The sequence below is a fragment of the Melanaphis sacchari genome, unplaced genomic scaffold (genome assembly GCF_002803265.2).
Source record: "Melanaphis sacchari strain LSU unplaced genomic scaffold, SCAv2.0 Contig77_pilon_pilon, whole genome shotgun sequence".
NCBI classification, from domain to species: domain Eukaryota; kingdom Metazoa; phylum Arthropoda; class Insecta; order Hemiptera; family Aphididae; genus Melanaphis; species Melanaphis sacchari.
The window spans coordinates 220932-244168 of NW_020271547.1; the positions used below are offsets into that span (position 1 = coordinate 220932).

At 24.3% G+C, this 23237-nt stretch overlaps 1 protein-coding gene across 8 annotated transcripts; it reads right to left on the bottom strand.

The window, feature by feature from the left end:
• Positions 1 to 1491: 1491 nt before the first annotated feature.
• LOC112601388 (2-oxoglutarate dehydrogenase, mitochondrial) lies at positions 1492 to 20276 on the bottom strand. Of its 8 annotated transcripts, XM_025349001.1 has the most exons (18): positions 20047 to 20276; positions 19611 to 19983; positions 17603 to 17859; positions 17318 to 17530; positions 14140 to 14245; positions 12402 to 12464; positions 11874 to 12129; positions 11461 to 11695; positions 11189 to 11368; positions 10016 to 10196; positions 9632 to 9759; positions 9417 to 9569; positions 9086 to 9314; positions 8639 to 8917; positions 8303 to 8481; positions 8096 to 8218; positions 7564 to 8030; positions 7038 to 7192 (listed from the first exon to the last, which is right to left on the bottom strand). In XM_025349001.1, exons 3-18 carry the CDS (start codon positions 17852 to 17854, stop codon positions 7075 to 7077), a joined length of 3162 nt encoding a protein of 1053 aa, XP_025204786.1. In that variant the 5' UTR covers positions 17855 to 17859; positions 19611 to 19983; positions 20047 to 20276; the 3' UTR covers positions 7038 to 7074. The 8 variants fall into 8 exon arrangements, with proteins under 8 accessions (XP_025204784.1, XP_025204791.1, XP_025204790.1 ...); XM_025348999.1 differs by lacking the exons at positions 7038 to 7192; positions 19611 to 19983; positions 20047 to 20276 and adding exons at positions 1492 to 1781; positions 18431 to 18502; XM_025349002.1 differs by having other exon boundaries at positions 19615 to 20276.
• Between the last annotated feature and the right edge of the window lie 2961 nt (positions 20277 to 23237).

The following is a 23237-nucleotide window of genomic DNA, read 5'->3' on the forward strand; positions in this document are numbered from 1 at the left end:
GAATTTATTTCTTATGATATTTTATGATTTAATACTATAATAAAAATAAATACATAAAATACTGTAGTCGATATTTAACTATTTAATCCATACTTATGTAGGTACTCAGAAATAAATATATATTATTTTAAAATATGTACGTTTGACTTGTTTAAGTACAAGGATTGGAACCAAAAAATGTAAAATCAAAACTTTGATTGAATCCCATATTTCACAATGCTCAATACTAGAACTATTTTAACGAACAATAATTTTTGTATTTTTTTTTTACATTTTTTGAAATCTAAAAATATTTTGTTTGATATATCTATAGTATCTTTAACTCTACTGTTACTGATTGCATTCTTTATTTACAATATTACAAGAAGGATGAAACAGCAATGATTTATTTTTCTTTCAAGTTATTACGAAATACCGATGAATATTAATATTTAACTACTTATTTATACTCTGTTTCACACACATACACCGCACTCGCACATAAGCCTCTTCAGACGCTTCAGGCATAGTGGCTAATTGCAGTTACTTCTGTGTTCTGTATTTTTTTATTTTCATTATGAACCGATTTTCTACATCTATTGTCACAAAATATTTTTATTTTACAAGAAGTTGAGGAAATAAAATATTCTTCTCGCAATACATGAACAAGTAAAATTAAATCAAGTATGATATTATGTTCCGCGTTCTGCAATTAAATATTTTATTCAAATACTTTTAACTATACACAATTTATCTAAAACAGGAAACGAGGTTATGAATGTTTATATCTTATAATGATATGGATTAATTAATTAATTTAATATTCAGTTCTTTATCACTCTATTGTGATTTAAAATCAATACAAAATGGTATATTTATACCAAAAGTTATTACCATTTATTTTACTAGATAACATTTTGAAAACAAAAACATCTCAAGAATACTAAGATAAAAGAACAAAACTTGACTTCCCAGAATGTTCAATTATTCATACTGAACACACATATATATATACACACACACATAAATTAAAAGTCTATAGTGTGAACCAAAATATATTTTAATGAATAACACTTTATAGCTTTAATCATACAAGTTTATCGTAGGTAATTTGGTGCATTAAGTCAATAACATTAGTGATTGTTTAAAAGAATACTTTTGTAGTAAGTACATATCATTAAATTATTTAAATTATTAACGACTACCATAATAATATAACATAACATACAATACTGAAGCTCAGTTAACTAAATACATTTTCGGTAGTCAATTTAAATATTCACTATCTTATAAATACTTTCACATATAATGATATAAGTACATAGTTTAATTTGGTTTGGTATGCAAAAATTTTGTGAATTCAATAAACAAAGTCTATAGTAGATATTAAAATCTTTATATAGTAAAACTGTTAAAGAAATTGAAAACAAATAATGGTTTTTAAAATCAATAATATTTAAGTTTAAAAAAAGTACTTATATTTAAAGCTGTAAATCAAATACTATGATACAATTAAATACTAATAACATTTTTATTAAATAATAAATTAACAATTTTTAATACAATGTATGTATAAGTTTGGATCACACATAAAGTGTTGGCATATTATATTTTAACGATACAGAGAATTTGATTTATAACATCTACCACATACTTGGATATTATGTTGATATTTAAATAATTTATGCTTTATTTACTAATTTTAAACTGCGAATGATCGATCAAGAAGTGCTTTTAATTCTTTTAAATGTTGCATTTTACTTCCAGTTGCAGATGATGCCGCTGTTGGTCGTCCAGCATAACTATAAAAACAAACATAATAATTTTCTTCAATTATATGTAATTAATAAACATATTTTTCAAAATATTTATAAGTATTTTAATTCACCTGTTTAAATAAACAAAAATTAAACAACTTCATGGCAAATTAGAAAATCATTAAATTTGTGGTAATTTGTCTATATTCTAAGTTAAAACACTCTTAAACAATACTCATACTCATTATCAAAATTTAATTTATATAATATATTTTTACATATTATTCAATTTTAAGTACAAGATACTACACTAAATTTTATTAAATTTTAAAATTTTTGTACATATGAATTGTTTTATTAAAATGGTTCAATATTTTAATATTCTGAGAAAAACGATAAAATATATTAAAATATGTGTGCTTTATTTTTACAATTAATAGAAGACAAATTAAATCAATTTTAAACTTTTTTTAGTAGAACTGTGAATAAAGTTGAAACTTTGGGGAGATAAAAATCAAAAAGTTCCAGTTCTTTTCAAAATAATCGAGGAAACTGGGTTTTTACGCTAAACATGTTTTTGACAAAATTAATTTTATTATTATAATATAATTTAAATACAAATAACCGTAGTACTTCAATTTTTTATTAAATGTTTATATTAATATTTTTCATATATAATACCATGTAGTTATAAGTATTTAAAATTTAGACGAGCTGAATAGTAGACAAACATTTTGCGGAATAACTCTTCGTATCATTTCACTCCACTAACTTAAATTTAAAATAATTGTAACTCATAAATTACTCATCCAAATTTTGATTTTTGCAAATCTGCTTAAGAACATGGAATTAAAAATGTAAATTGTCACTAAGAAAAAAATATATACATATAAAATTTTGTTTTATTTCGAGTAAAAAATAATATTTATCAAAACATTAATATATTTTGAAATAATGAGTGTTTAATGATAAAATAAACTCTTATTTTGTTTTGTATGTATGTGTTGTTTTCAAAGTAACATAATATATGCATCCTACAAAAAACATATGTATCAAATAAACCCGGTAAAGTATTCAATATTAAATTTGACTTCAATAAAAAGAAAGTGACTCAATGTTTTTGATGTTCATTCATTTCTTTAGATTGCTCTTGGTGAGTTTCTCAACATTGACACTACCTCAACTCACTACTCATGAAACATCAAGATAGATATTATCTTTGTCTATGTCATCTAATATACACTTCTTGAATCATACCTAACCGTCAATTCTGAGACAGATACAAAAAATTGGTAACTAAATGAAAATAAATATTAATAGAAATATCACAAGGTAGTGTTTTAGGACCCATCTGTACCTACTATATACAAAACAACACAATGATAGCTGTTAACCGATGATACAGGAATTAAGATACGATTTACACTAAAATATATGTTAACTAAACACGTTACACAAACTCAAAATTATCCAAATTGTACTGAATAAATCATCAACAATACAAAATTATTTAACTAAATACCTTAGAATGCACTTGAATTTTATCTAAACTAGAAATATTATATCCATCAGAAAAAGCAAATTGAAGAAAAAATGTAAAAACTTTTTCAATTAGTTGGATTCTACTCTAAGTTAACATTTTGAAAACAAAGTCTACTATATGTATATATTATAAAATTAATTTGAACTTATGGAATTCTACAGTAAAGATGTGCCAGTAAGTCAAACACCAATGTATTATAACACTGTCAAAACATTATCCTATTTAGATTATTGCATCCAACCAGTTTGAATGAAACAATTGAAAGGGTGAATAGCAACGTGAAATGATACTGTTGATAACAACAAATTAAATTCAATGGTCACAAGTACGAAACGAGTTTAGATCACCATATCAATACATTGGCCATACAATTATTAGACATCTTCCCTCAACCTAACCTTCCCTAACCTATCTTCAAAGATATCAAGACATCATAAGCGTCTGAAACCTAACAGATTCATTTAAGAATCTAGATTAAGAGCAAAAGCTACCCATTTCATTGAAACGACTTCATCAATGTATAAAACATATATTATTAATATTAATTATGCAAAATATAAACAATTACTAAACGTATTTATAAAGACCTTTGGTCAGTTTAAATAATAAGCCCCGAGGCATAAAAAAAAAGGTGAGCAAGTGGGTACTGCTCTGCTATACATTAGGTGTCGAGAGGCCGAGAGGGTCACACTTATAGTTTATTAAATTTGAATTGAATGATATGTGATTACTGATTACTCATTATATACGAAAAACGATTCTGAGTAGAAACCGTCTATCAACCTATATCACTATGTAAGTATAATTCATAATAAGACTTTTGCTATTGGTATTAGAATAATTATTTTACTTGTAGCCTGTAGGTACATAACTTTAATAGATTGATAAATTTTTTTCCGAAAATATAGTATTAGTTATATTACTAGTATATTTAATTATTAAAACAATACAATATAAATATATTTTATATTTCAAAACTTATGTAAAGTGTAGCCACTGAGTTACTTCTTATATCATGTGATTCATGTCATACTTAATTCTAGCTCATATTCTTATTGTAAAAAACTAATTTATAGATTGTGTATAAACTAATAAAAAATAAAAATAAAAACAAATATATTTCAAAATTTAATAAAATCTTTCTGTAAATACTGTAAAAAAGTAAAAATAAATTGATAAAATAAAAAATATTATCATAAGAAATATAAAATGACACATTAGGCATAGTAAAATTCATAATGATATAATATACGCGAAAGTTTTATGTACCCAGAAATATTGTTTTTAAATTATAATAAAATAATTAAAAACGTTATTTATTGTTTGATAAGTAATTTTGTCCAAAATTGAACTTCAAAAATAATTATTTCTATAAATGTATTTATTAAATTTTTTATGATATGGTATGAACTACTTATAAGGAATTTTGTATTAAATTTTTAACATGAGACATAAAAAGTTCTTATGAATTTTTAACTAAAAAATAGTTTACAATAATTGTAAACTATTTTTAAAATTATTTTATTGTTTGCAATATTTACAAATTTCTTCAAAATTCTAATTTCAAATGTAAATGGTAAAAAAAAATATACCTATATACTTTTAGTATTTTTAAACAGATATAAGGTAAAAAATTAAAAACTAGAAAATTATATATTTGTCATGCCTATAAACAGTTTAATAAAAGTTGAAATTGTTTAAAAATGTTATCATATAATGAAAATGATAATATAAATATTTGGTGAAAATTTCGAATATTTACATGCTGTTACTTTAGATTCTGAGCAATGATTGTAAAATACTTCGATTTTTAAAATTAGGGGCAGATTTAGATATCAAATTGGATCTAGTTTATACTTCAAAGAGGCCATAATTAAATTTATTATTTAATTTATACCCGAGAAAAACAAACAAGACACCAAGGAAAATTGGACATTTTTACGGAAATCTAATTTTCAACAAAATTCATTTTGTTTTTTTTTTATGTAATTCAAAAACGAATAACCTAGACAATTCTAACCTGTAGATACTTGACATTTTCATCAAATGTTTATATGATCATTTTCATGTTTTAAAAAACTCTTTTTGAATTATTTATAGGCAAAATAATTTTTCCATTTTTAATTATTTTTTTTCTATAAATGTTGATAAAAAATTATTAGCTAGGTCGAAACTCTTAAAAATGTAATACAAAACCCCACAAGAGTTATTCTTATACATATAAAAAAATATAAAAATACATTTATTTTATGTGTTTTAAGTTACAATTTTAACAAAATTTGTTAAAATCGCAAAAAATTGAAAACTATTTCGTAGTTAAAAATGAATAAATACTTTTATTTTTGTATCAGTTTTGAAAATTTAATACAAGATTCTTCGTAAGTTGTTTATATTGAAACCATAAAATTTAAAATAATATATCAAAGCAATATTTTTTAAATACATTTCAAGTTGGACAAATTTTCTTATTTTAATGATAAATAACAAAAATGTGTTGATTATTTTGTTATAATTTAAAAATATTATTTGCGAGAACTTAAACTTTTATGTAATTTATATTATTATAAATTTTACTATAAGCAATAACATTTTTCATTTATTTTAAAATATTATCTATTTACAGGTACTAGGAATTAATTTTACTGTATTATAGTATTTTTAAAAGATGATTTTGAGTTATATAAGTAATATATGAGTAATAAGTGATATAATCAGTAATTTTCCCTATTTCTACTAAATTTTTTGAGGATATATTCAGATAATTTAACAATTTTAATTATAAACCTTTGAGAGCTAAAAAAAAGAAAAAAATTTTCATGTACCATATGACATAACAATAAGAATTTTGTGATAAAATTAGATTTTCAAATTCATCAAATTGCAAATTCATTGAGATTTGAGAGTTAACACCACAATAATTATGATTAAAAAAAAATCATGAGAATATACTTTGTATATGCAGTATCCCTTCCAATAAAGTATAGGAACACCACTAGATATAATCGGCACCTCAATCTCTCCAGGAAAAGAATAGTATCATTCTCTCGTCTTCGTTTTAGTAATACTCTATTTCGTTATCTTTCCTATAAACTTTCATTGAACGATTTCTCTGCACACTTAAAAATGACTGTAAGATATCTATTTATACTATGAATCTATTTTTACTATTTTACAGTATTTACAAAACAATGTTATTAAATTTTGAGTTACATAAGTTGCTATAGTATAGTACAAATAAATATTGTTATAATAATTAAATACAAATAATTCAATAAATTACTTTAATAGCTATATTAAAAAAATATATCACTAATTGATCATATAGGCTGATAGACCATTTCCGCTCAGAATCATTTTTTATATACAATGAAATATCATTGAATTCAAATTTAACACTCCCATTAGTAGTCCACTTGTCATCGACTGTACAACAAAGTGGTACCTATTTAACTATCTTTTTTTAATAAATAGAATACAATATCAATAAGAATTTTATTCTCTAAATTTTTATTTGTTTATAAAAAATATTATGACTATAGATTTTCAAAGTTTTAACTGAGAAATGAAAAACTTACGAGGAGCTTTGTATTAACCTAATATAACCTTCCTCTCCTTTAAAACTATCAACTAAATTAAATTTTTTACCAGAAACCATCTCATTGTTAAATAATTTTTACTGTTCCAGAACATGATGACTAATACAAATATAAAACAAATAAACATTAATTAATTAATCTTAAATAAATAAATTTCTTGTCTCACTCAAAATTTAAAATAATCATATTTATTGAAATCTCACCTAATATTTCGAGTTGAATTTTTCTGGTCGGATAAACTTGTTTTTGTAACATCGTCATTTGACCACAAAGAAAATATTCGTGAAAAAAATCCGTCAGAATTTTTAACAGATGGCCTGCACAAATAACATAATACTATTGTTGTTTCCTATACATACTCTCTCACTGCATGTATTTTGTTTAAACATAAATAGGATCAGCAAAGCAATTAAAACACAAAAAGTGTTTGTAGTTAGTCATAAACTTGTTGAAAAATCTTTCTTTTTAGGTAAAAATAATTACTTTGTACTATTTTTTAAATTTAATTAATTGTATAAATATAAAAAATACTTTGTAAACAGAAACTAGTGGAACCATTACATTATATATATATATATATGTTTATATTTGTCTATAATTGAGTATCTTACTATCATAACCATAGTTGTTTATATTTTCACTCTAATAACACTCTTATATTTATAAATAAATAATTAAATTAACTCACCCAATAGTCTTGGTGTTATTCAATACTGTGTGAAACCTTGGTTGAACATAAGGCCAGGGTCCTTGATTTTTGTGTTCTTCCTGTGACCATAAAATATCTGCGTTAGGGTACTTAGCACATTCTTGTTTGACTAAATCGAATGGGAATGGTGATATTTGTTCAATTCGAGCAATAGCTACAGTATCTACGAGATTATTTTCTTCTCTTGCTTTGGTTAAATCGTAGTATACTCTTCCAGAACAGAATATCAATCGTTTAACATTGCTTGCATTATCAGCTGCAGTACCCTTTTCTGGAATTATTCTCAAAAATTCAGTATCCTCACTCATTTCATCAAAACTAGACTTAGCTTCAGGATGACGTAACAAAGATTTAGGAGTCATCATAATCAGTGGTTTACGGAACGGTAGAGCAATTTGACGACGTAGTATGTGGAAATAGTTAGCTGGTGTAGAACAATTTGCAACCTTGATAAGAAAAAAATTTTTTTTTTTTTTTAACAAATATTTAAATTTAAAAAACTAATACTTACAATCCAATTAATATCATGCAATTGACGTACTGCAAATTCATCACTTTCTGGAGGAAAATAATCTGGATCATCAGAACTCATTTGTAAGAATCTTTCAAGTCTGGCTGATGAATGTTCTGGTCCCTGAAAGATACAAAAATAATTAAATTTCAGTAACTATACATTAACATCAATAATTATAATAATAGTAATATATTAATGTATTACCATTCCTTCAAGACCATGAGGCAATAGCATAACAAGACCAGATTGTCTAACCCATTTAGCTTGTCCAGAGCCGACAAATTGATCAATAATACATTGAGCAGTGTTGTTAAAATCACCAAATTGAGCTTCCCAGCACACCAAAGCATTAGGATTGGTCATCGAAAATCCTAATTCAAAACCTTGAGTGGAAACATATCAAACTTTAATTAAATTGAATCTATCATCATTTTTCTATTAAATCCAAAATTAGATAAAATATCAAATGATTAAAGAAATATTTTAAGTATACAATTTACTTGCATATATTTATTAAATTTAAATTTAAAAAAAATTTACCTAACACAGCAAATTCAGACAAAGAACTATTGCAAACAGTATATGGTGCCTGATCAGGATATAAATTACACAGAGGTCTATATGTAGCTTTATCAACAAGTTGGTGATGAAGTACATGATGTCGATGAGAAAATGTGCCTCTTTCAACATCTTGTCCACTTAATCGAACATGAATTCCATCCTTTAATAGAGATCCAAAAGCCATTGCCTCACCCAATGCCCAGTCAACTGTACGATTTTCAACCATTTGCATGCGAGCCTTTAAAATTCTTTCAATACCTAAAATTAAATTTGTAATAATATATCATCTAATTTCATTGAAACCTTAATTTAATAATTTGAACTTTTTATGGCGTATTAAATACATTCTTTTAATAAAATTAATTAAACCTCAAATACTCCCCGTCTCACTAAAAAAAAGTACAATAAATGAGTAATACTTTTTACCTCTATGTATAACAAATTCAGCAGCATTTGGAGGAGGTGACGAAAATCGTTTACCAATATGTGTTAATGTTTCTTCTTTGACTCCAGACTTTGAGGCTTTTAAAGGATCTTTACCCTCAAAAAATCCTGACCATGGGGAATCTAGCCAGTCTTTATATTTGATAGTCGTTTCTTTTCGTGAAGTCAAGTAAGCTTCTTCACAAATTTTATCATATTTATCCCAAACATCCTAAAAAATAAAGTGTTGTTATGTTAAAAATTATACATTATACTATAGATATTTTTATGTTTAAAATTGTGTAAACTAAAAATAAAAAATTTAACTTATTACTTTAACTTCTTCTTTTGTAACTACTTTTTCTTCAATTAACTTTTCTGCATATTTGTCCAAAACTGGTGGGGTTTTTTTTATTACTTTGTACATAATAGGTTGTGTGAACATGGGTTCATCTATTTCATTATGACCATATCTTCTATAGCTTACCTTTAATTGAAACATAGAAATTAAATAAGAACATAAATATATATTTATTACTAAATCATTACAAGATCTATGACAACATCTTTATGGAAAACATTTCTCCATTCAGCAGCAATATTACACACATGCATGACTGCTTCTGGGTCATCAGAGTTAACATGGAAAATTGGAGCATTTACCACTCTAGCAACATCTACAACAAAAAATATAATATTTCAAATTAATTTTGATATTGTGTTATTTATTTATTAATTTTTAATATGCTTATGGTACACGTTATTTTTATTATATACACTTAGTCTTTTGAATTGGCATTGTAACAATTATGTTAGAAATAATTTTTTTTTTAGTGTATTAAAGTACATATATAAATTAATTTGAATCAATTATTTACTAATTATTTAATGTTATATAAATATTAATATATTTGTATTATTTGAAAACCTTACCAGTACAATATGGTGATGATCGCGAATGCCGTGGATCAGTGGTGAAACCAATTTGATTATTAACAACAATGTGAATTGTTCCATGAGTAGTATAATCAGGAAGATCAGATAAATGAAATGTTTCATACACAACACCTTGTCCACAAAATGCTGCATCTCCATGAAGTAAAACAGACATAACCTAAATTAAAAACAATGATCATCTATATTAATCATATTATATTATATATTATATTTATACATATATACACTTTTCTTTACAAAAAAATACAAAAACAATCTGTAAATTATAGCACAATGAGTAATTTGGATAACTCATGAACATAACATTGAAGGAATTTCGTGAAAGACATCCATTGTACACATCTACCAACATCAATTAATTGAATTAGCTATTACAATTACAATTTCATTAAGCCTGCAATGGAGTTTATCAGTGATATATAATGTAACCGTATTTTTAATGAAGGGATTAGTTAAATTAAACATGGAATCAGTTATAATGGATTTAAGTAAAATCTGCAAAATATTTAATTTGTTAGTTTTTATGAAATGAGTAGTTGGACATATACCATGGGACACTCAATACAGTATGGAGAGCTATATTTTGGAAAGATTGAATAAGACAAATATTGAAGGGTTTTCCTGGCCTTTAAATCTGTATGATGAATAACCAGCTTTATTTTATCATTGTATTGTATAATAAAGTTTTAGTTTTAATATTTAGTCTAGACTTTAAAAAGAGGCGAAAGAGTTTTAAGTCTGCTATTAACAAGTATTTTTAATTTTTTAAATGAGAATTCTAAGTAAGATATTCATCTAAAATAACACCTAAATACTTGGTCTCATTCAGGACCGCTATGCTTTTTTTTTAAGTTTTGTGGTTGGGTAAATACTAGAATGAAATGCAAAGTGACCTGAGAGAATTTACTTTTGTTAATTTGTATCATCCAATTGGTAAATCAAATGTTTAAAGGCTAAATGTTGATGAAGGTGATGTGTTGTTGCAGTTATATCATTGTTGATTATGTTTATAATAAAATTCAAATATTTTTGATTATTTTATAATAAAAATATAATGATTATGTGAAGTTATTATGTCTTTATAAATAATAATGTTCTATTTACTTATTAATTGTAATTCTAACAATTTAAATAAGTTACAAAACTAACTTTTTTTCCTTCACCATCTCCTCTATAGAACTGTTCAGCTCTAGTTTTTCCTTGTACCACTGGATCTACAGCTTCTAAATGCGATGGATTAGCCACAACAGCTAAACGTACATTTTTGTTTGTTGCTCGATTTAAACGTTCTATATAAGTACCCAAATGATATTTCACATCTCCTGATCCCTAAAAATAGTATTTAATTAAACACTTTGATTTATAATAGATTTCGTACTCATTTTAAACATGAATAAATAATAATTTAAATATTAAATTACGTCATCTTCAGCTTCCAATGCAGCAAATTGAGTAAATATTTGACTTAAAGGCTTACGACAAATATTTGCTAAAACATTTAATCTTCCACGATGAGGCATACCCATAATAATTGATTCTACACCGTATTCAGTAGACTTATCTATAACTTGTTTCATAGCTGGTATTAAAATTTCACACCCTTCTAAGCCAAACCGTTTTTCGCTAGACCATTTACGGGCCAAGAAGGATTCAAATCTAATAAAAAAAATCCAAACATTTCATACACTAAAAAAAAATACTAAGTTTTTTTATGATTTAGATGCATGTTAAATTAAATAGAAATTAAAAACACTGGAGTTTTTAAATAAATTAATAAATTAATAGTTTATTTATTTATTTTTTTTTAAATCTAATTAATAAATTGAATTAATACCCCGTGGCTCGAGTAAGTCGAGCTAATATGAGCCTTTTTTGTTCTTTTTCCATTTCCATGATACCTGGTGTTTCCATTCGCTGTCTAATCCAATTACATTGTTCTAATGAATTAATAAACATGAATTCAACCCCAATTGAACGACAATATGTATTTTCTAAACGGTTCAAAATTTCTTTTAATGGTAATGCATTTTCTTTGCCACCAATAAATGTTGTAGATGGTAGCTTAAATACACGTTCCATATCAGCTTCCTCTGTTATTAAATTAGAACAAAGAAGTTGAATTAACTTAAAAAATAGCAGTAAAAATAATAATAATAATAAGACAAACTTAATGTAAAAATACATTATTTTTTCAAGTGTAGGTGAACCTAAATAATGAAATTATACAGATACACAAAATTTAATTAAATAGTTATGTTAGTTAAAAATCAATCAGAACACACACAAAATCATCATAATGTATAGCATGCATAAATAATAATAAAAATATAATATATATAAATAGCACAAACTTACTACATACCCATTAATTCGGCTACTTTATTCTGTAGGTGTTGAGAATATGTAGTATTATCGGGTGGTTTGCCTACAAATAAACTCTCAGTTTAAAAAAAAACAAGTCCAAAAATCAATAAAAATATTAATTAAGTTTAAAATAGAAATACTTAATTAGAAAAAAATAAAATATGGTTAAAATAATTATTTTTATTAAGTGCTTAGTGGAAGTAAAAGTGAAAAATAAAATATCCATTATATTAAATATTAAATTATTAAAACTAAAATAAAATCTAATTGATAAAATAATATCTACAAAGTTAAACTGTATAATCAATCTACAATGTTAAATAAATGATTGCAAATTGTTTTAATGATATTTAGCAAAAAAAATTTTTAACTTTCAAAACTATTTATTTTAAATCATGAATAAATTATTTAAAAATTTGATATTTTTATTATTTTAACAAATAAATGTTAATTTAATATTTTCTAAACAAATTATTTTCCTGAGATACTTAAAATGTCTCACTATAATTCATTAATTTGTGTTAAAGTATAAGGCAAGTGTCAACATTAGGCAGCCAAATTTAGCCCATGAAAGGGAAATAACTGGATCACCAGAAGTATTTTTTTTAAAGCTGATTTTCCACACATAATAGATATATGATCTATTTTTATGATTTATTTGGAGAATACGATGGTGTTTATTGTTTATCACTCCTTACAATAATAGTCATAATAACACAACAATTATCAACTAATATCAAGTTTTCTGGCCCTCGAAATTTTTTTTCAAATTATCTGGACTGCCATATAATTTAATTTCCGATCACTAGTATAGGGCCTTGGGTTATAGTAAACAATAGAATTTAATGATCTGATACTAACTTGTTATATAATTAAAGCTAAATTATAAACGTATACGAAAAAGCAAGAGTGACAAAACAAGCAACAATGAACAAAAAGCAAATTTTATCAACCTGCTTTTAATAAATTAGGAAAGAAAATGGCTAATACTTTGTGTTAATAACAAGATGCAGTAATTCAAACATAAATCAAATTGTGTGCATTTATATTATGTATAATTAACAGAAATAATTTGAAAATATTGCATTTTTTCTAATACTAAAATAAAATTTGATGGATATCTATTTATTAATAATTAATAACATTAGTTTAAAAATAAAACATCAATTTATATTTTTTAGTTTGATATTTTAAGTTATTACCTAATGTATATTTTTTCATTTAATTAAGTATGTATGTTATTCTTATAAGTTCCATAAAATCTGAAGTTAATTTATTAATGTTTATTTTCTTTAAATGTTCATAAGTGAATATATATTTTACATTAATGATCTATGAAAATATTATCTAAGAATTATTTAAAAATCAATCATATGCATGCAACAGAAATTAAGTAATTAACAAATTTAATATATGTTATTACTCATTAATTATTAGAATAATAATTATAATACCTAGTATACATAGATTGAATACTATTTTCTGAGCTATTAAAATGTAAGTTCAAATATAATAAACTTTTAACTTTTACAATATATTGGGATTTATACAAATATTAATGTATTATATAAATTAAAAATTAGTCAAAACCTCATGCAAATTACGCAATAAAATAAACTAAATATTATTATTTATTAATTTATAAAAAAAATAGCTATAATCTATACTAACAAAACAAATTTAATAAACCAACACAATATTGCAGTTAAGATTTTAGTGCAAATTGTACTACTTACCAAATGGTGGATAGCAACCATATAAAATCTCTTGGGGCAGTCTATCATCTTGGTCGACTTTATTTAAATTTAAAGGATCAAGGCGTGCAATATGATGTCCTCGTATCTAATGAGACGACAAACAAAAAAAAAAAAAGCACAAACATATTTATTTAAAACAAACAATTTATATTAGTAAAAAATAAAAATTGTATTAAATAGATACATTTAAATGTTAATGATCAAACTGTATAAAGTAACAAATAATTATTAATTTATCAAAATTTATGAACAGTAGACAAATTCAAAATAAATAAATTATATAGATATAAGTACCCAATTTATTATACCTAAATTTTTTTTTAATTAACACCTATGGATTATATAATAAAGTTAAAAATACTAAATATCATATTTTCTATTGAATTTTAAATCTGATTATAATATGATTTGAATTAAATCGACAATATAAAAATTGTATGCATATATTAAAATCTATAATAATATTAATATACAATAATATATTATAAATAGCTTAATATTTAAAAGCAATCAATTATAAAAAAATTTCAGATAATTTAAATTGTATATTTATTAAGAGAATGTCGCACCCGCATGTGTTGTCTTTATCTTACACACATATAATATGGTAAATTTTCACTCACCAGTTTCAATAATGTACTTTTAGTTTTGATAGTAGAGTAAATTGACCTGTTATCAAACTTTTAGTTAAAAACATTATTTGTGTTCTCCTGTTGGTTTTTTGAGACATTTTAATTTTTAAGTGAATTATGAACATTTTCATATATTTATATTTTTTATACTCTACAATAAAAACTAAAAGCACACTATTGAAACTGGTAAACAAAAATTTACTATATTGTACGTATTAAAAACATTTATTTAATTAATATTACAATTAAAATTGATCAATAAGTAAAATGTAGAAAGAATCTATACAAAAATAATTTTCCTATCAATATATTACAAATAAATGAAATCAACACAATTATTAGTGGATTGTAAGTCAAGAGATGGTCAAATTTTTAAAGTAATAAAAATATTACTGAAAATGAAATAACTGTAAAACAAAACTAGTATTGTAGACTAATTTGTAACTAATATTGTAGATTTTAAGCAATAAACCTAACCTGCCTAAAAATTGCTCTGCTATACGCTATATGTCTAGTAGGTCACTGTAATGGATGTATTAAATTTGAATTCAATGATAGACCAATGTCTATAAAGAACGATTCTGACACTGTCTTGTTAAACCAAAAGTATAAATCTATGTTTTTTGACATAGCTAATTAATTCATTTATTTTAATTATAGTAATTAGGTAAACTGTATAACTTTTATCAAAAATATTGCATATTTTAAATTAATAGTAATTAATTCTTATAAAAATATATATTTATACCATATTATATTATTGATATTAACCAGTTAATTATGAATAGTGTGAATAAGATCATAGTGTAGAATAGATAGATAAAAGTTAGATAAACAGATAAATAAATCTTAAAATTAATTTACACGCCTATTTTAAAAATATTAAGTAAAAAATTCATAATAATATTCATAACAGTTTTACGCCTCAACGGTTTTAGAATTGTAACAAAATAATTAACATTGTTATTAATCAATAAAATATATAACTTCATCTAAATTTGAACTTAAAATATCTATAAATAACAATTTTAATTGTACAAATTTAGTACATTCATTACAGTGATCTATTTAACATATACCTTTTTCAGTTAAATATTCATAATTTACCATAACTTTATTAATTTTATGGATTATTTATTTATTTATTTTTTTTTTTTTGGAATATTGTTACTAGATAGAAAATGTATACACAATAATCATTTACTTAAGATAACCCTTTGCACATGCCCATACATGGTCCTTAAATTATAATAACACTAAAATATGTATTTATATTTTTTTTTATGTATTAATTTTGAGCCTTATCTCAGCAAAAAAATCATCCTATATTTTTTAGAAATATTTAACTTAATAAAAGATTTATCAAATACATAAATAATGTGTATGTATATAATTATATCATATTACGAAATTTATCAAAATTAATAATATTTTTAATAATAATAACCATTAATTTAGTTACTTATGGTTAACAGAAAAACTCAATTTAAACATGCACACACTAGTACTGAGAACATAAAAACAAAACAGTTTAGAAGTACCTTAAATGTCTATTTACATTCTTAACCTAATCTTACCAATTGAATGTTGTCTTAGAACAACATCATGAGGTCTACCTTTTTTGCGAGCATTTACCAAATCTGCATTCGTAAATCCAAGGGGATCAATTTGAGATACAAAATGACCTCGAACCTATAGTGTATAAAACTTAAGTAATATATTCCTTATTTAAAATGTCTAGCTTTCCAAATCAGTACTATTATAATCAAAAAAAACATAAAACATACATTTAAAAAATATCAGCCTACATTTTTAAAGTTCAAAATTCAATTAAATAAATTAAAAATAATACAAATAGTATCACAAAAATATTAGATATTGGTATTACCATAAATAACAACTATAATATCAATTATTTGTATTAAATAATGGAATATTTTAATTTTACTGCTAATTCAAATGTAAAAACCAGTTCAAATAAAAAATATCATATATGGATATAAAATAAAATACCAAAAGTTTAAATTAAATAGTAGTTAAATTATGCTCAATAATTAAAATATAATATACAAATTAAATTTTAATTATTCAAATTAATAAATGTGTTTATATTAAATAAAAAAAATAATTAAAATGTTACATTTTAATTAATTATTATTGATATTTCTGGCATTACATTTATATCGAATTTATGCTAAGGTTTTAAAAAACATTTAAGTTTGTATGTGACAATAAACATCAGAGTAAAATAGATCTATATAAACAACATTCAACATATATAAACTAAGGGAAGATTAAAATGTTATTGCTATATGAGAAATTGAGGAGGACCAAGAATAAGAAATTGTCAATTTTTTATCAAGGACCAAATGTGATATACTAGTACCATTGCACATCTATTACTGTATAAATATAAATACATATTATAATTTATAATTTTATTTATAAAAAAATTTTATTCTAATATTTCATACCATAAATTAAAATCTTAAGATTCTATTACATTATAACATAAGATATTATACCTGATAAGATCTTATAATCGCTTGTACTGCCAAATGATCATCAATCATTTTTTCACTAAATGCTCCACCAATAGCTGTTGTATTTTGAACTGCAGGTAATATACTAGATAACAACACCTCATTTTTGCCTGGAGGAGCCAGTGATGGTGGTGCCTGATATGCTGCACCTGGCTGAGCTCCAGCATCACAATTTTTAAAAAAAGTATCCCAAGACTTTAAACAAATATAAAACAATAAATAATAAAAAGTATTATATTTTAAATAAATCTAAATAATTTTACTTACAACATTAACACTTTTGGGATCTGCTAACCATGCATTGTACATATCCTCGATGTAAGAAGCAGAAGTACCATTAAGAAATTGCTCTTGGTTAACATTAGTTGAATACTTATTCTCTACAATGGGTAATGATTGAGTAGCTCTTATCAGAGATCTAGATTTTGGTCCAATTAACCATGTTGCAAATTTTTGTCTACCAACAATTGTTGGAACATAAGGAACTAATTGATTTACAACTGACTGTGCTCGATGCATTATTCCTAAACAAATTTATTAATAAATATAACTTAAAATACTTAAACACTCATTATTTTAGAAAATGCTAACAGTTTTAAAAATTTATATTTTAAATCCATTACAAAACAACATTTGTAAATAAATCCAAACTTTATAAACTTAAAACTATTTATTTAAATACATCAAGGTATTTCAAAAATATTTTACTTTTAAAAATGCATATTTTGATTAAAAAAGTATAAACCTTAAAAAATAAATTTCTTTCAAAAAATATAGTCTTTCAACTGCTTAAAATAATATAATAATAATATATTCAAAAAACTAATAGTTTTTTAAGCAATAAGTATCTTATGTAAAATAGATCACTGGCATAGGTATTAAAATGAAAATAAATATTATTTTAAATTTGCCATACAAAATTTAGTAAGTAAATAAGAAACCTATATGTTTTACTTCAATAGTATAAATTTTAAGTTTAAATTATCTATAGGTAAGTAAATATGAAATATACATGCTAGTTCATTTTATGTTACAATTTTATATAAGACAAATAGTCAAATAGTGATTTTATAAATAGAATATTTAACAACTTACTTTTTGGTACAAAGCCAAACATCAATTGAAAGCAGTACAAGGACGTTTAATTTTTTTAATTATAAGAAAAAATATTATTTAGGAGTAAAATAATCCAATAAATTTTATTAAATATTAAATTTTATGTTAATTTAAACACATATATGTTACAATATTGATTATTTTGTAAGCTGGTATTTATTTTTTCACATAGCATTTCAATATAATTTTTAATTAACTACCTACTTTATAATTGAGTAATTTAAATAACTACTAGTTTTCCTTTTTTATCAATATAAGCAAAATTGTTAGATTACAAGAATTAATATTGAGCAATATTTTACAATTGACACGTGTTCTATATTAAATGTTCATCATCCAATTATTTAAAAATATTAAATAATTAACTGTAGAAATAATCAGATAATTACTCAAATAAAATCAAAATAAATTGGTAAAATGCATTCTTAACTTTCTTGATAATTTAGTATCAATGTATAACAACATTAATATACTATCATTTACTATATAGGTCCTCATGAAATGATATGATAGGAAGCCTATCTTTACTTAACACAATAAATGTATAGACAAATTAATTATTCTTCATAGGTCTATTAATATAATAAAAATAAATAAATAAATAATAATACAATAAAAACAAATAAAATATATTATAATAGTATAATGTCTATTCTAATATAGATCAAAGTATAATAATATGATACAAAGTGTAAATGTTTTATGTATTTAAATATTAAATACTTAATATACTACATATTTAAATATTTAAATATGTAATATAATCTTATTATGGCAATAGTTTTAGTATACACCTATGCAGTATTAAAATTAAAAGCTAACATTTACAGTTGGTAGTGATTTATACAAAGAAAAAATGGCATTGATTTGTGAGTTAGTTATTGTAGCAGTGGGTCAATGGGTTATTTAGGGGCACAATAATTTGAATCATCAAACACGATTTATGCAAATGTCACCTTGACCTAGGATAAGTAGGACGACACAGATAACTGCACTGATATCTAATAACATTGTGAAATGTCAAAAAAAAAAAAAACGCGTAGACATTTGATGTAGTGGAGGAGGTTAAGTGGTCCGCCGTGTGACAGAAACATTACTACCGTAGAAAATAAAATTATAAATAAATATTAAGTAGAACGTTATGTTCGGTTGGACTTACTTACTGCGTATGGACGAAAATCGAGCGATTAATGATACTGTAGATACGATTATCTGATGACGGTGTTGCAGGATCGATCATGTATATTACACAGTACACACTGCTGTAACAAGCGTGTCGTCACACGAAAAAAAAATAAATCGATTGAAAAAAAATTGAAAACCGTTTCGAGCAATTTGATTAGGAGCGAGCTACATGGGGTTCAGAAGTGATATGATGTAAAATTTCTCAAACCAAACGAACGATTACTAGAACCGAACGAATAGCGGCGTTGTGGACTACTGAAACTGTATAACTGAACAGCAGTAATCACTGGCTAGTCTGAGAATAGGTGTCGATAGTAGATACCACGAACCGTATTACTCACCAGCGACTATATGGATAACAAATAATAAGTAATTAGGCACAAAGAAGTAGTACTTGTGAACGTACGTACTATCATGTGTATTGTGTACTACGTAAAACAAGATGACAGCCACGGAAGTCCTTGGACAAACCGAAAATGACGTGAAAAAATATGGAAAACAGAAGTGAATTAAGAGTGAGAGAGTGAGTAACAAATGCGAAAACAGTGTAGTGTAACCTGTGTAACGCTATTATCACGAGAATACGGGCGCGACGACCGACAAGACAGTAAACGTTGTGCACTTCAAAACTTGATTCAGCTCGACATGTAGTAATGGTCAGGGTGACGACGATGCCTCTTGTAGCAACAAAAATCGATAAGAAACCTTAAAAGAAAAACTAAAATGGTAAAATGATAACCTGTTATCATTTATCATACACAGTCAACAAGGTACATAGAGTAATATTACTTTATACGACAGACCCCGACAGGCGACAACTAACAAGTTTATCTAATAATAGCAATAAAATCGTTCTAATATTGTAATCTACAAAATAGCAATAATTTTTTCTTTAAGGGTCTTGAGAATTAATCTATATGTGACTGATGAATGCGTATATCAACAGTTACAATGAAAAATCACTCAAATTCACAAAAGTAAACAGTAATAAAAATAAGAAAATAAAGAAGACAACATTTTTTTAATATTTTAAATTTTAAGTGGAACAATGGATATGATTGATTTTACAATATTATGTTTTTTTTAAATGTGTGACGACTGTCATCCCCTTATGGAGCAGTAAAAATGGTTTGATTTTTAACTTTTTTTTCAAATTGAATCTAGGCATTGACTTTGTTTAGGTATTTACTCAAAAATTAAAAATAATGTATTAATAAAATTATATAAATTATATTTAAATTGTTATTATTTTAATAAAAATTTAAAAATAAATACTTACAATGTTTTTGGCAAAAATCAAATTGATCAACAGTACATATTTAATACTAATAGTAAAAGAAAAAAACTTTAATAATATCATAAAAAAAAACATATTGTGAAATTTTATACTTAATTTTATACAATGATAGGCCGTTTCTGCTCAAATTATTATTTCTATACCTACCGGCTACCATGATTTATTATTAAATTAAAATTAAATACGTCCATTACAGAAGTGACCCATTCGACAATTAGTCAGCAAAACAGTTCACCTATTACATATATATAGATATCTATATGTATAATATATCCTTCATAACATAATTAACAAATTATTTTTTCGGAGTTAACGTTTCATATGTGAATAAAAAATTAAGTACTCAAAACTATAACTTTATATACAAATTTGAGATAGATATGTGTTACTAAAAATATTTTATAGCCTTTAAAGTTATAAATAAGGCTAGAGATTTATAGCATGAATTCACTATTTAGCCCTAGTTATAAGCCATAAGGCTATAACTAAACTTAACAATTTATATCTTAACTAAAAGGTTCCAAGGAAATTTCCTCAACAAAATGTCAATAAATATCATGAATTTAAATAGAATTTTTTAGTAAATACAAAACCTATAATGAAACCAATTACATTTAAGTATTGCACTTTAATCTTTAAAACATCAAAGTGTATATATATGTATACGATATACTGATATACATGTACAAAATAAACACTCAGTAAAAAGCCTAAGACATAGGTACACTTCAGTTGATATTTCCTATGCATAAGAGTGGAAGACATTAAAACTTAAATTTTTAACAAAAACTATTATCTGCTTTAAATCTTTTTAGAAAAAAAAAATTAAAAACTATAAAGTTTCAATGTCTTATTACTCTCTTACATGAAGGAAGTTGTATATGTTAGGTTTTATATATAGTGCCAGTATTTACTAATTACTTGTATCATTTACCATAAAATATAACATTTTTTATTAATAATTCACTACTTAACTATAGTATTTTTAATACATTACAATTTATAACTTTTAGAGTTCAAACATTCAGAAATAAAAACTTCGATAAAAGATTATAAATAGATTATACATGTTAAGCTCTATAGAACTAATAATATAATAAATACAATTAACACAACTTAAAATAAATAATTTTTAATTTTCATAGTTAAATAATTTAGTTTTATTTTCTTTGCATTTTATCTAAATTCGATTAAATATGGGCTTTGAAAATCTCACATTTCTAAATTCCAAAGCTAATATTGCTAATCCGTTATAATAACGTCATTATGAATCCGTGGAGGTAGGATTCTTTGAAGCTTACTGAAAATTACTATATTATCTGATGTACTGTACTTATACGCGCGTGGTAAAGTGTGAGTACCACCAGAGTACCTATAATCGGCCGTCGGCTATAGCAGTTAATTGAAACACGAAAGTAGAGTAGACAGGGAATTTTAATAGTTGTTATAGTCTATATAGGTATATACTGCGATGCTAATAAATAATAATAATAATGAAAGGAATATACTTTATGTAAGTCAGGGACACGTGTTCGGCATTGTGTATACTGTATAGACGTACGGTGTAGGTAGGTACCTACTTATATACTACGTACATAAGTAGGTACATAACTAACGTGTCAATAGATATAAAAAAATTATTAATGTAAAATCTGAACGTCATAATTTTTATCTATTGTATTATAGTGTATTACCTAGTAAGGTTAGATTAGGCCATAATTAATAAAATTAAAATCAAATAAATAAATCACTTATTAATAGCTTACCTACTAATAGAGCATAGGCGCACATTGGGTGTGAATTTAGGGGGTGCTGGAATAATTTACAGTAAACAGATTCGTGGGGGGCTGCCCCCCCCTAATACCATAGCAAACTGCATTCTAATAATTTTTAATTATTATAATTAATATTAAAATGTATTTATATTATATATATAATAATAATAATAATATCTACTCACTAATTAATTTTAAACAAGATTTAATTGTCTGTTAGATAATGCAAATTTTTATTATATGATTGCTGTTAATGTTCAACGTTTAGACGAAAACTGGAACAGTACAACGTGCATTCATACAATACAATCAATACATTATTAATCGTGAACTCATAAGCTACATATTGTCTATTTGTAATGGAAAAAAAATACCAACCCAATGAATCACAATAATTTTCAAATGATTGATAAAATACTGAAATAAATTTTACAGGAAACTGGGGGTGCTGATTTGAAGCCTGGGGGTGCTAAGCACTCCCAAGCACCCCCCCCCTATGTGCGTCTATGTAATAGAGTAGGTATTATAA